This window comes from Haplochromis burtoni, unplaced genomic scaffold (genome assembly GCF_018398535.1).
Source record: "Haplochromis burtoni strain Fernald_Lab_line unplaced genomic scaffold, NCSU_Asbu1 Contig_22, whole genome shotgun sequence".
NCBI lineage: Eukaryota > Metazoa > Chordata > Actinopteri > Cichliformes > Cichlidae > Haplochromis > Haplochromis burtoni.
The window spans coordinates 1,803,779-1,816,796 of NW_024582383.1; the positions used below are offsets into that span (position 1 = coordinate 1,803,779).

The 13,018-nt window shown below is 40.7% G+C and overlaps 1 protein-coding gene across 1 annotated transcript; it reads right to left on the reverse strand.

The window, feature by feature from the left end:
• Positions 1-262: 262 nt before the first annotated feature.
• On the reverse strand, positions 263-9,378 carry LOC102312467 (26S proteasome regulatory subunit 4). The gene is made up of 11 exons (XM_005917086.2): positions 9,298-9,378; positions 8,731-8,784; positions 8,033-8,129; positions 7,616-7,740; positions 6,997-7,182; positions 6,664-6,792; positions 6,471-6,567; positions 3,626-3,815; positions 2,627-2,778; positions 2,030-2,184; positions 263-584 (listed from the first exon to the last, which is right to left on the reverse strand). Exons 1-11 carry the CDS (start codon positions 9,298-9,300, stop codon positions 450-452), a joined length of 1,323 nt encoding a protein of 440 aa, XP_005917148.1. The 5' UTR covers positions 9,301-9,378; the 3' UTR covers positions 263-449.
• Between the last annotated feature and the right edge of the window lie 3,640 nt (positions 9,379-13,018).

A 13,018-nucleotide genomic window follows, 5' to 3' on the forward strand; every position in this document is an offset into this window, starting at 1 on the left:
CATCACAATCAGGGCGTTTCATCCCAAACATTCTGAGAATCTCTAAATAGCCAGTGTGCTGTGCTGCGTATGGGGAACGCACAAAACAAGTCTTTGTGTATTAACAGGACTATTTATGACACTCGGGACAACGGGAGAAGTCTCATAATTCATGTGAATATCTCAAAATGTTGTAGCCAACCAATGAAGACTACAGGAAGTGAAAAGGAAGCAGATGCTGCGGCAGCAAAGTGAAAGAAAAAGTGATGAGAACACGCAGTGATTAGATATTATATTTTGTCATTTATTGTTTTAACACGTAACGGTTAAAGGAGAGCGGGATAAGCCAGACATGACATGCACAAAATATATCAAACTCTCTGAGGAGGCGACTCAGCTGCTGCCTCCTCTCTTTCACACAGCGATAGATAGTGATGGGGAGGATGAGAGAAAACAAAAATGTTTCAAGGTTAGAGGTAAAGCCCCTCTGGCGTGCCCTCCTGCTTCTTGTACAGAACGTTCTCCTTGGACTTTTTGAAGTCTTCGTTGGTGACTTTCATACGGCGCTCTCGCAAAGCCATGAGGCCTGCTTCTGTGCAGATGGCCTGGAGGATGAAAGGAGGAAACACAGGGAGAGCAACAAGAGTCAAACTGGAGGAAAAACAAGCACGTTACACAGTCTAAAAATAACGTAGACTGGTTGTGATAACAGCTCTGATTTGTGCTGTTATTTAGATTCTTAAGTTTATCTTCCTGGATTAATGCTTCATTGAATAATCTCAGGCAAAACCTACGAACATCTAAATAGAACGTGAAAACGGCTTACTTGAAGGAATTCGATACAAATATGTGACAGAGCGGTACGAGCTATAATAAATAAACAGCCGGTTGTTTGTGGCTTGACTTGATGTCAAACTGACCATGAACAGTCATGTCAGTCAGAGTCTTAATGTTTAATGTTTGTCTGAGGAAACAAAGGACATCCCTAATATTCAAACTCATTGTTTGCTTCCCAAACATTTCCATTTAAATGTCATCCAAGAAATCTCCATGTGTCATTCTGCCACGCTCCACACGAGGGCAGCAAAGCTGTGTGAGTGATCTGAACACTTTGGGCCAGGTCTTTTTTTAACGGGGAACTTAATAAAGTTAATTAAGTGTTGATGTGAAAATCATTTAGAAAATCAACCCCCGCTTGCTTTCCTTCAAGCAGCCTTTTCTGCTCATTTTATTCCCCGTTTTGCTGAGCCACAGTGTGAACTGGCTCGCCGCCAAGCCCTCACACAATCAATAGATGGCTGCAGCATCAGAGCGAGGCCGGAGCAAATGAAGAAAGCAGGACACAGCTCCTCTGCTAGGATGCAAAGAGGCTGGACATGCTTCGTATTTCACTCTTGTTTTAACCAGTCCAGCAGAGATCCCTACGCCAATTCAGATTTCAGGTTGAGCATCTTTATTGATTTCTATTTTTCACACAAATGCACAAAAAAATTTAATGGGGTGAAACATTTAAAAACCATCTAAATGCTTTGGCAGACAATTTGAGCTTGGTGTTAGTTAATGCTAAAGCAGTAAAGTGGTTAATAGACTGGTAGCTAAAACTGTCAGGTCTACAAGTACAGCCACAGTTTCAGCTTTTGGAAGTGAACAGCAAACTTTGTGGGGTAATTTCTTAACACTGAACAAGTCATTTCATGGTAGTTTTATTTGTTTACTAATTTTTAAAGTTTAAAAAAATAGTTTTAATGTGAAAAATTATTTTCCCTGTGAATTAAAAATGGATTTCCTGTTCGGCAGAGTCTGCATGGAAGGGAAAAAATGAGCAAACTGAAGTTTGCATTGAGCAGAAAATTCAACACAGTTCGAGTTCAGCCTCACAGCATTCACTTGGTCAAACCATCACAGCTGGAGGACTGGGAGGGAAAAACTTGTGCTGAGCTAGAATGTGTCAGTTTCTGTCTTCAGTTATTGTTTTTTGTGCTTCTTTGTACTCTGAAGAAAAAGGTGTGAGTGCCAAAGAGAGAGAAAAAAGCCTGTAGTCTTCTCTTACCTTGATGTCTGCTCCCGACAGGTCATCCTTTGCCAGGATGAGGTCATCGAGGGTGACATCATCTGCTACTGTCATACGGCTGGTGTGGATCTGGAAGATCCTTCTTTTGGTCTTCTCATCGGGAAGGGGAAACTCAATCTTACGGTCGATTCTCCCTGAGGAGTACGACAGAAAACAAAACATCACAAACTGACTGTGACTCTGTTCTGCCACGAGTCTGTTAGTCTTCAGCAGATCAATGAGTCTCACTCAAAAACCGTCTTGTTAATCAAACTCAGGTGATCAATCATACATTAATAATGCAGGGAAGATATTTATGGAGCTACTTTTCTCATAACACTCCCAACACTGTTCGTAAGCAGGACTTGGAGCAGTGTTTGCTAAAGCTTAGACAGCACTGAGTCTTTTCTGGAAAAACACTGAGGAAGAACATTTTACTGCTCGTGGCTGATTAGAACAAAATATGAACAGTCACTTCCAAAAGCAGCGCTGCAGTGACTCAACAAAATGCAGCCATGTCCTGAATGTCAGTCTAGTTTACAGTACTGTGGATGTGAATAAAGATGGAAGGCCGGTGACAGTCACACTGGTACTGACCGGGTCTGATGAGAGCTGGATCGAGCGTTTCTATCCGGTTGGTGGCCATGATAACTTTAACGTCTCCCCGCGAGTCAAAGCCGTCCAGCTGGTTGAGCAGCTCCAGCATGGTCCTCTGGATCTCCCTCTCACCACCGGAGTTAGAGTCGTACCTACACAACACAGGCAGTGAACACACCACGTGAAAATCAAAGGCATCCCCTACATTGTCTCCCGTCATGGGCTTGCTTATGGTCCTCCATCAAACAGGCTTCATTTGTGTGGCACCTTTTATTCAGCGTAAAGTGAAGGCTGAGAATTAATCAAGATAAAAACTGGAGAATGTGCTGGACAAAATGTAGACCTTCATCGAGGAGAAAAGGAGGAGGTGCACTGACTGTCGAAATCATAGTGCAGCCTAGTAACCTGCAGTCTGAGGTTCATACAACAAAGTCTGTTTGTTGCAGTGATCTCACAGCGCTCAACAAGAGCAGCACATGCAGCAAGCAAAGAAAAAGAAAACAGTTACAATAGACACATGGGCAGAGGATGGGAACATGACACACACTGCTCAGAATTGTTTTATCCTTTAAAAACTTTTACAAACAAATCAGGGAACTGAGCAGCTTTTAATGTCAAGTAGTGCCATATTTTCCTAGCAGCACTACACTGTGCAGCCACCACTTTGTGCGAGCTGCCTGTGGTCACAGAAACACATTTCCTATTGCAAAGACTACACCCTGAACTATTACAACCTGCAGCAGGGTGAGAGGCAAAATGAAGTGTAAAACGTGTAAGAAAGGACTGTGCAGTGTAACTGATAAACTCAGCATCCTGTACTTGAGATGACGAAAACCCTGCAGCAGCACATCACCTTGCACTGTTAATGTGCTGTGAAAGTATATAAAAAAACACCGCCATTTATCACACATACTAATCAACACCTTGGCGTCCCCTTCCAGCTCCTCAGCAGCACAGGTAAAGCATCACTGTGCCGATACTTTCAGAGCTTCTTTTTACCTCTTTGTGCCGATGGCGTCAATCTCATCGATGAAGACGATTGAAGGGGCGTGCTCCTCTGCTACCCTGAAGAGTTCTCGCACCAGCTTGGGCCCATCTCCCAGATACTTCTGGATCAGCTCTGAGCCCACCACACGCAGGAAGGTGGCTGATGTCTGATTGGCTACAGCCTTGGCAAGTAGTGTCTTACCTGGTACATGCATAACAGAGGAAAGAGTAAAACATACCTGCCACACGTCTATATAACTCCCTAAAACAGTATAGTTTAAACCTTAATCTTTCATTTCAATGCAACATGAAGAACAGTTAGTCTGTGACCATGAGCCTGCATTCAATTGCGGACATTTCCAGTAAAAATGGCGTTGCAAAGAGCTCATTATACAAATGTCATTTCCTGTGGCTGCTGACAGAAAGATCACCAGCTACAGTTTCTAAGAAGGCTTAACTCTTTACCCCTATGGAAGCCTCCTAAAAGTAATGCTTTAAGCTTTGTGCAGTTTGTGTCACATTTCAGGCCTGCTTACAGAACACAACGACTGGCTTTGCATCAGAAGTTAGTGAGGGTGATCTCTGCCGACGCAGCTACCCTTGAAAAAATTTTTTTTGTAAATTTTCTATTCTAATTGTCCTCAAACAAAGTTTTTATTGATTTATACTGAGGCGTCAGAACCCATCATTACGGGTAGACGGGAGATCATCAGATGGAATCTTTATAGGGGAAAGAGTTACACAGCTTTCCATAACATAATCACAGCTAACTCGCTTGTATTACTCACTTAGCTTTATCGCTTTCCATGCATTATGTATTTAACATTACTGGAAATGTTTTATTAGAAGTTAAAAGGATTTTATGAACTCTGAAGATAAAATATTAAACACTGAGCAGCTAAATTAGGAACTCAATCATCTGCACAGTTCACAGACACGATGGCCTTCACACAAAAATACCTTCACTGAAAGAAAGTCAACTTTCTGCAGTCGCCGTACTATTATTTTTCTGTTTAAGATATTTCTCAAAATCCCCTCAAGACAACCATTTTTAGAGTGAAATTGTGAAACTGTTGCTATGTTTGTTTGGACGCCCTTGAAAATTACAGAATAAATAGCCAAACATATGAAGTGTACCAAAATACATAGCTTTGTGTAGGGCTGGGCTATATCATACTGTTCACGGGAATACCAGTATAATTTTGGGCAACGATAGAAAAATGAAATATCGCGATAGAATATGGGTAAAACGCGCATGCGCAGTGCCTTTGTTTTCATACGCACACGTCGGAAAAAGCATGGCGGCGAAAGTGGATCGTTAAATAAAACGATGAACCAGAACTGGTTTGTAAAAATGCTGCAGCTTCACTGGTGTGGAACTGGTTTAGCTTTCGTCCGTCAGATACACAACAAAGCACTATTTCTGGTAGCGCATGCTAGCGGGCCGTCGTTATTACCGTGTTGTTTGGAAAATACAGTGCCCCTTATAACCCCGTGTGCCTTATGTATGAACTCTGGTTGTGTTTACTGACCTCGAAACAGTTTTATGTGCACGGCGCTTGAAAATCTGTCAAAGGTTTCAGTACGACTTTGCTAAGCTACGAAGCCGCACCGCTTGATGGATTGTCGGAGCATTACGGCTATTGTAGGCGGAGCCTCGCAGAGTGATACGTACTGTGCTTCAACATAATGTTACCGTATTGTGTGTGTATGACCTCTTTTTAAGTTTTGTGGATATTATACATGGTTATGCTGAGGATATGTCGGCCAGTTTCCATTGGAAATGCCTTTTGGTTAAACTGTCAGCGAGGAATTTGCACTGTTAAATTTTTATATAACTTAAATGCAGATAAAAAAACAGCTGCTTGTTTAAGTGAAAATACATTGATGGGGTTTTTTTTTTTGCACTAATAAAGTTGCGGAGTTGTAAAGTATTTTGTCTCGTGTCAATTATATCGTCAATTATATCGTTATCGCAAATTTTCAAATGTATATCGTGATAAATATTTTTGGTCATATCGCCCTGCTCTAGCTTTGTGCTTTTCAACATCTCTGGTTCAATTCTAGCAGGAGAGACAAAGCCCCACTGGGGAGGTGTCAGGAGGAGCATCTGGCGTATAACTCTCCCAGATCAAACATGCAGAGCTGTCTGCTGTGGCGACCGCTCGTGGCAGGAAAGCAGCCCAAAGCATCTTTCTACGTGAAACGGCAATGACATGCAGCGCCTCATAAAGAACACCAGCGAGCTGCAGACATGACAGTGAAATTTACAGCTAAGTCAAAGCACAATGCATGTCCCAGTCATTGTGCTGGGACATGCTGCTGACATCGTCTTCAGTCAAGAACAGATTTTATGTAAACTCATAAAATGAGATATTCAAACAGTGTCGTGTGATTTCTGAGCAGACATTAAGCGATTAAAATATTATAAACACTTTTAAATGTGGTGGAGTTCACTGTACAACCAATCACCACAACAACAACAGTAAACAGGCCTATCACTTCTTTTTAAAGGCAGAAACTGATCTTTGGACACTTTATTAAAAAGAACTGATGGCAGAGTTTTTCTTTCAAATTACACCAGATTTAACAGCTGATTTCACACTGAATATCATATTATAGTGCCTTATAATGGAGTTTGAAAATTACAGAAAAGTATTAATATTTAAAGGTTAGATCTGAAAAGGATCTTAAAACTTCTAAGAAGTAGGATGAATGGAGAGATGACACAAAACCACTAAAATGATTTCATAGGTTATTATTTCCCTACAGCATGACTAATATCAGTGTGGACACTAATGTTTGTTGGCAGGAGAAAAATTTTTTAAGAGCCTAAACCCACAGTTCAGAGACTTACCTGTGCCAGGTGGTCCATATAAGATGACTCCTTTGGGAGGCTTAATGCCCATCTCTTCATAATACTCTGGATGTGTAAGAGGCAGCTCCACTGACTCCTGTTAGAAATTTGTTTAAAAATGCAGTTAATCTCTAAAAAGAAGCACTTCACTATAAGACGTCAGTTTGGCTTCTGGCTTCTTGTCATAGTGTACCTTAATCTCCTGGATCTGATTGTCCAGTCCTCCGATGTCAGCATAGGTTTCTTGTGGGGCTTTTTCCACCTTCATCACCGTCACCAAGGGGTCAGTGTCGTCCATCAGTACTCCAATCACAGCATGAACCTACAATAATATACAAACACAAGACAACTAGTGTGAATTTTTGAGGTCAGCTAAATTCAGTTTTGGGGAATTGATTAATACTCACTGACCCAAGGTCAATGAGTATTAAGTTAGGTGGTGGAGTTGGGTCAAAAACACTGCTGGGAAGTTCATTAACACTTTTTTTTTTGGTCTTCACTGTAAATAAGAAAATATTAATATTACCTTGTGGTTGAGCAGGACAGAGCAGCCTGGCTCCAGAAGATCCTTATCCACAAAGGACAGGATACTAACGTAGTGCTCTGATCCCACTGAGGTGGACACAATGGCATGGTTGTCATCTATGATTTCTTCCAGAGTGCCTACAGACATGGGGGTCCCCCGCAGGTCATCTACCTTTGACCTTTCCTCCTGTAAACACAAACAGCACTGGAGTAACTTCATTTGATCCAGACATGGAGCACAAAATGAAGTCGGGTACAAATACTGTCAAGATGATCTCACGCTGCTTTAATTATGCTGAGGTATCTGGGTTACAAAAACAAGCCAGACCTCAGCATAATTAAAGCTCCACTGTGTGTTTTTAACCCAGATATGCTTTTACTGCACAGCAATGTGTTTGGGATCATTGTCATTTTGAAAAAGGAAGTCATTGGAAGTCAGATGCTATTCAGGTGGTACTGCATGATGAATTTGAATTCTGAGGTCATAATTATTTAAATTAGTTAAATTAATAATTAATTTTGACAAGATCCCCAACACTACTGTTTTGTTTTTGGTAACTTCATTTCACCCAGACCTGCAACACAGAAAGAAGTGTGGTATTTGAGGTGCAAATGCTGACCTCCTGTTTCTCTTCTAGGGGCTTCATCTGCTCCTGGTTCCTGATAAACTCTTCCTCCATAAGCAGGTAGTCTTTGATCCGTTCCTGCTTCAGCAGCTTCAGGCGGCACTGAGTGTGAGGTGTAACTGAAAGCAAACAAGCAGAACGTCAAAAAGATGCACAGCATATAACCCAGTTGATACAACCACAAATATTATGTCACACAAAGGAAAAGATTTCAACTTCAGAAACTGGCAATTATCCATGATATCTTGAGTAAAAACAAAGTGTCCAGGGATGCATCCAATGAATTCACACAGAATATCGAATAAAAGCATGGAATAAAATGTAATTATGAATGTCAATTTTCTGATCTACAGGAAAACAAGCTGGCAGCAGAGATTTTTGTTCCCAGTGCAAAGCTTTTCACTCCTTTACCCAATGGTAGTTTGCTTGCAGCATCTGGTCCCTTGGTCTTCTTCTTTTTCTTGCCAACTCTGGTGGGTATTGGAGGCTCATACTTCTTTTTCTTATCCTTCATTTAGCAGAAAAAGAACAAATTAACAGTGGGAAACATTATATACAGTTTCAAAGCTCAAACTACTTATGTAACAACATAAACACATCCTATCAGCCTATTATGTAGGACCTTTGAATACATACCAATACATACAATCCATTTCCTCAAACCATGACGCCAGCAAAATGCAACCCACTATGTAAGGAAGCCACCAGATCCCCTCACTTTAGAGGTAAGAATTCAGTTTCATGTCTTTCATTTGGCACTCGTCTGTTGTACAGTCATGGAGAAAAATGCACATATTTTTTCTGTTCTGTCAAGATTATCCCACAGAGTTTAAATAATATTTTAAGTCCAGGCTCTGTGGAGGCCAATCCTTGACTGATGGTGTTCCATTGCGTAATATTCTATCCACAAATGCTTTTACTGTGTTGGGTTCATTACCATGCCACATTAAAAAAAACAAGTCTGGTTCATTAGAAGTAAAATGTGGCATGAAAACCTTTGCACAGTATTGGAAATAAAAAAAATAGTGACAAGAAGGTACGAGGTACTTGTTCAGACGTCACTGTAAAGATAAACCTTTGCTACCAAAACAATCAGCTGGCATTCTCACCTTGTCATCCTTCTTGCCTCCTCCTGGACCGTGGCCTCCACTCTGGCTTTGTCCCTAGAAGAAAAACACACTTGTGTTAACACAGTAGAAATTAAAGAACGAGTTCACTTTGTCTCTTACAGACGATTATATCTGTAAGCCAAAATCACCAGTTAGCTCAGCGATATATTTAGCGCCTCACAGGCAACTGGAAAGTGCTGGCCTTTATTTTACACCACGGGAAAAACAAACTTTAACAGAGAACCCGTTGTGCTTTTTAAAACATTACTAACATTAGAAAAATAGATGAAATCATCGATCGAAAATATGAATGGCTTAGATGGCTGAGAGCTTCGACAACGGCACCCGAGGAAAAAAGCAAATGTCGCTAGCCTTTCCTTTCGCTAGCAGACTGATGTTTATGTTTAATTCCATTTTTACTCCACATGTTATACATAAAATAGTCTGAAAGAACGTGGCAGCGCGTATATTGGAGTTTAAAATTAGAAGAATAAGGTTTAAGTAGCAAATAACAGGTTTCAATATTTTAATTTTAAGAGCCGTAGAGAAAATTGCTTGCTCACTTACCATTGTTGCTCGTCGCTATCGAGTGACGTCACAGTACGGCAACACTCCAGGACAAAAATGTGTCAGCCGGAAGAGTTTCACTGCATGGAGAAGTGAGTTGGCAAAAACCTCTATGTTTTATTTAACGTTCTGTATAAGGTTATCGACCAAAGCCGTGAACGAATTCTACGTGATATTAAACATTATTATGTAGTTACTGTGGAATAAAACAAAAAACAACTGGTCCTACTTTTATTGATTAGCATAGAAAAACTTAAAGTGAATACTTAGCAATTGATAAGTAGAGAAAGTAAGTCACCAATTTAGTACATTTTAATAAGGACACAGATATTTTTTGTTCACAATTCATTTTAGGGATAGAGATGTTTGCAGACTTCAGTCCAAATTTTGAACATCTTTGCCAAACACATCATCTAATTTAAGTGGTATTACATACAGTGGATCTGGAAAGAATTCACAGTGCTTCACTTCTTCCACATTTTGTTCAAAACCACTTTAAAAAACAAGTCCCACGTGTCATTTGCTCAATATTTTGTTGAAGAATGTTTTGCAGCAATTACAGTCCATTTTTGAGTATGACGTTAAAAGTTTTGGGGCAGTTTCTTCCATTTTTCTTTGCAGAACAAGTCAAGCTCCATCAGGCTGGATGGGAGCTGTGCAGCCCTTTTCAGATCTCTCCAGAGATCTTGAATCAGTTTTAAGTCTGGGATTTTTCTGGACCACTCAAGGACATTCACAGAGTGGTAGCAAAGTCACTGCTTTGTTATCTTGGCTGTGTGCTTTGGGTCATTGCCCTTTAGAAGATGAACCTTTGCTCCATCTGAGTTCCAGAGTGCTCTGGAGTAAGTTATGATCAAGGACATCTCCGTACATTGATGCATTCATCTTTTTCTCAACCCTGACTCTTCTCCCAGTTCCTGCTGCACAAAAACATCCCCACAGCATGATACATGCCACCACCATGCTTTACTGTAGGGATGGTACTGGCCAGGTGATGAGTGGTGCCTGGTTTCTTCCAGACATGAGGCCTGGCATTCAGGCCAACGATGCCAATCTTTGTTTCATCAGAGCAGAGATTTTGTTTCTAATGGTCTGAGAGTCCTTCAGGTGACTTTTGGCAAACTCCATGCAATTTTGACTGTCATGGCTGTGAATACTGTACATGTTATATTTTTGTATTTTATTTTTAATTTTTATTTGTGTATTTTGTGTAGAGTATTGAGGTGAAAAATTAATTTAATTCATTTTGAAATAATGCTGTAACATGACAAATGTGGAAGAAGTGAAGTATGTGGAATTGTAACTATAGTGCTTTTCTACTCTACCTGACTACTCAAAATGTTTTGCACCACTTGACTCACCAGTTCACACAAGCAGTTCTTCTCTATGTAAGTGCTTTTTATCTAACATTCAAACACACTCACACCCCATCAGAGAGCAAAGTGGGGTTAGTACCTTGCCTGAAGTAGCCAGGGATTGAACCACCAACCTTCTGATTTAGTAGCTGACCTGCTGGACCTCCTGACAACACTTACCACCAGAAAGTGTTATGAATACCTCCAAGTGTATTATAATTATAGGGAAACGAATTATGGTTTTTACAAACATACTTTCTTTATGGTAATCTTTCTAGCATAAACATGTTCAGTTTTATTGTTTTTGTTGTTGTGCATGGTATTTTGTTCACATTAATTTCTAAAAGCAATAATCAGTAAGGCAAATAAGTCTCTAAAGCATGGAGGGTCAAGGCTCACTGATGCACATAGAGAATGAAAGCTGGCTTGTGTGGTCCGATCCAACACTTGAGCTACTGTAGTTTAAATTGTTCACAAAGTTAACACTAGTTCTGATACCAAAACTGTGCTAGAATACACAGAGCTGCGCAGTTTCTTGTGTGTGTGGCTGCAGAGCCTGCGACCAGTCAGAGTGCCCATCCTGACTCCAGTCCACTGCTGAAAGCACCAACAATGGCTACCTGATCATCAGAGTGGACCATGGAGCAATGGAAGTAATTAGTCTGCTCTGAGGAATCACGGTTTGTTTTACATCATGTGGATGGCCGGGTGCATGTGCACACCTGGAGAACACCTGGCACAAGGATGAACTATGGGAAGAAAACCAGCAGGTGTGATGCTTTTGGAAATGTTCTGCTGTGAAACCTTGGGTCTTACTTTGACGTGTACCACCTACCAAAACATTGTTGCTGACCATGTACACCCTTTCATGGAAACAGTATTCCCTCGTGGCTGAGGTCTCTTTCAGCAGCAGAAATCACACTTCTACAAAGCAAAAGTGGTTCAGGAATGGTTTGAGGAGCACAACAACGAGTTTGAGGTGTTGATTTGGCCTCCAAATTCCCCAGACCTCAATGCAATCAAGCATCTGTGGGATGTGCCTGAAAAACAAGTCCCATCCATGGAGGCCCCACATCGCCACTCATTATGCTGATTATGCTCTGGACTATACCAGAGCATAATCAGCGGTCTAATGGAGTCCATGGGACAAACTCAGTATGAGGCAGGTGGTTATCATATTATACCTGATCTGTGTATATGTATATGTAACTCCATATGACTCTTTGACCATTAGTTGACTTTAAACAGCAGCACAAACCTCTAATTATTAAACATCTTACTGTTAAATCTGTAATTATTAGCATTACTTTGACTTTCTGCTGGTTACTGACTGCACTCTGCTGTAATATATTCATTTAATGAAGTGTCACTTTTGTTTATTAAATTAACTTTAATGAACATCACATGTCGTGTGTTTCCAAGGTTTAACCGCACATTACTGCATAGAGTGGCTGATTATTAATCTTGTGAGCCACGTAAATAGACAAGAGAGTGAGTAGAGTCCCGTGTTTGCAGAAAGACAAAAAGTCAATTTATTGGTTGATGTTCAAAGAACACAAACAGAAAGTAGACTTTGATGTATGTACGGCATTAAGAGAAGCATTAACGTCCTTGCAGTCAACTGGAGGGAGCTGCAGAGATTTCGCTCTTTCTAAGGTGCTGCTTGTGAACATCCAGCGTTCACTCTGCATATGTTTAGGTAGCACCAGCTGAATCTCACAGCCTCGGTGTTCACAGACACTATTTAATTGGCTGATTTGCTGTTTACTCTCCCCTGACACACTCAGGCACATGACGTATGAAGAGTTATGTGCACACTGCATATGCTTTAAAAAGTTTATTAAAAAGTTTAAGGTAATTAGCTGTGCTGTGTTGCTAATCCCTGTAGTCAAACATGTGCAAAGTCACTGCATGGCAGCTGCTGTCCTTTAAAGTACCTGTATAATGCTGACGCTTTATTGACTTTCTTTAGTATCATTTGCATTTTCTGTAGTCTGATAACTACAACCACTTTCAGTTATTCCCAAAATTGCTGTATTCACACATGATGGTTTTTTTTTTACCCTGGTACACAACGTTTTATCACCTGCTGCAAGCATAATAATAAAATAGCCACCTATTAGGTTTATTCTCAGTGAAGCATGAAAGGTGGAGCACACTGAGGCCACCCGTGCAGCAGTGTGGAATCAACTATATTGTCACATCCCACGTGGCTCCTCCATTAGAGTGCGTATCAAACAGAGTGGATATGACAGTGGTATCAGTCGCTCTCTGGGTGGTGTCGTGACTTGTTTAAAAAAAAAGAGCTTTGACAAAGAGTCTTTGTGTGTCTACATCTGCCCGTGGCTCTGCTGTCTCACTCATAA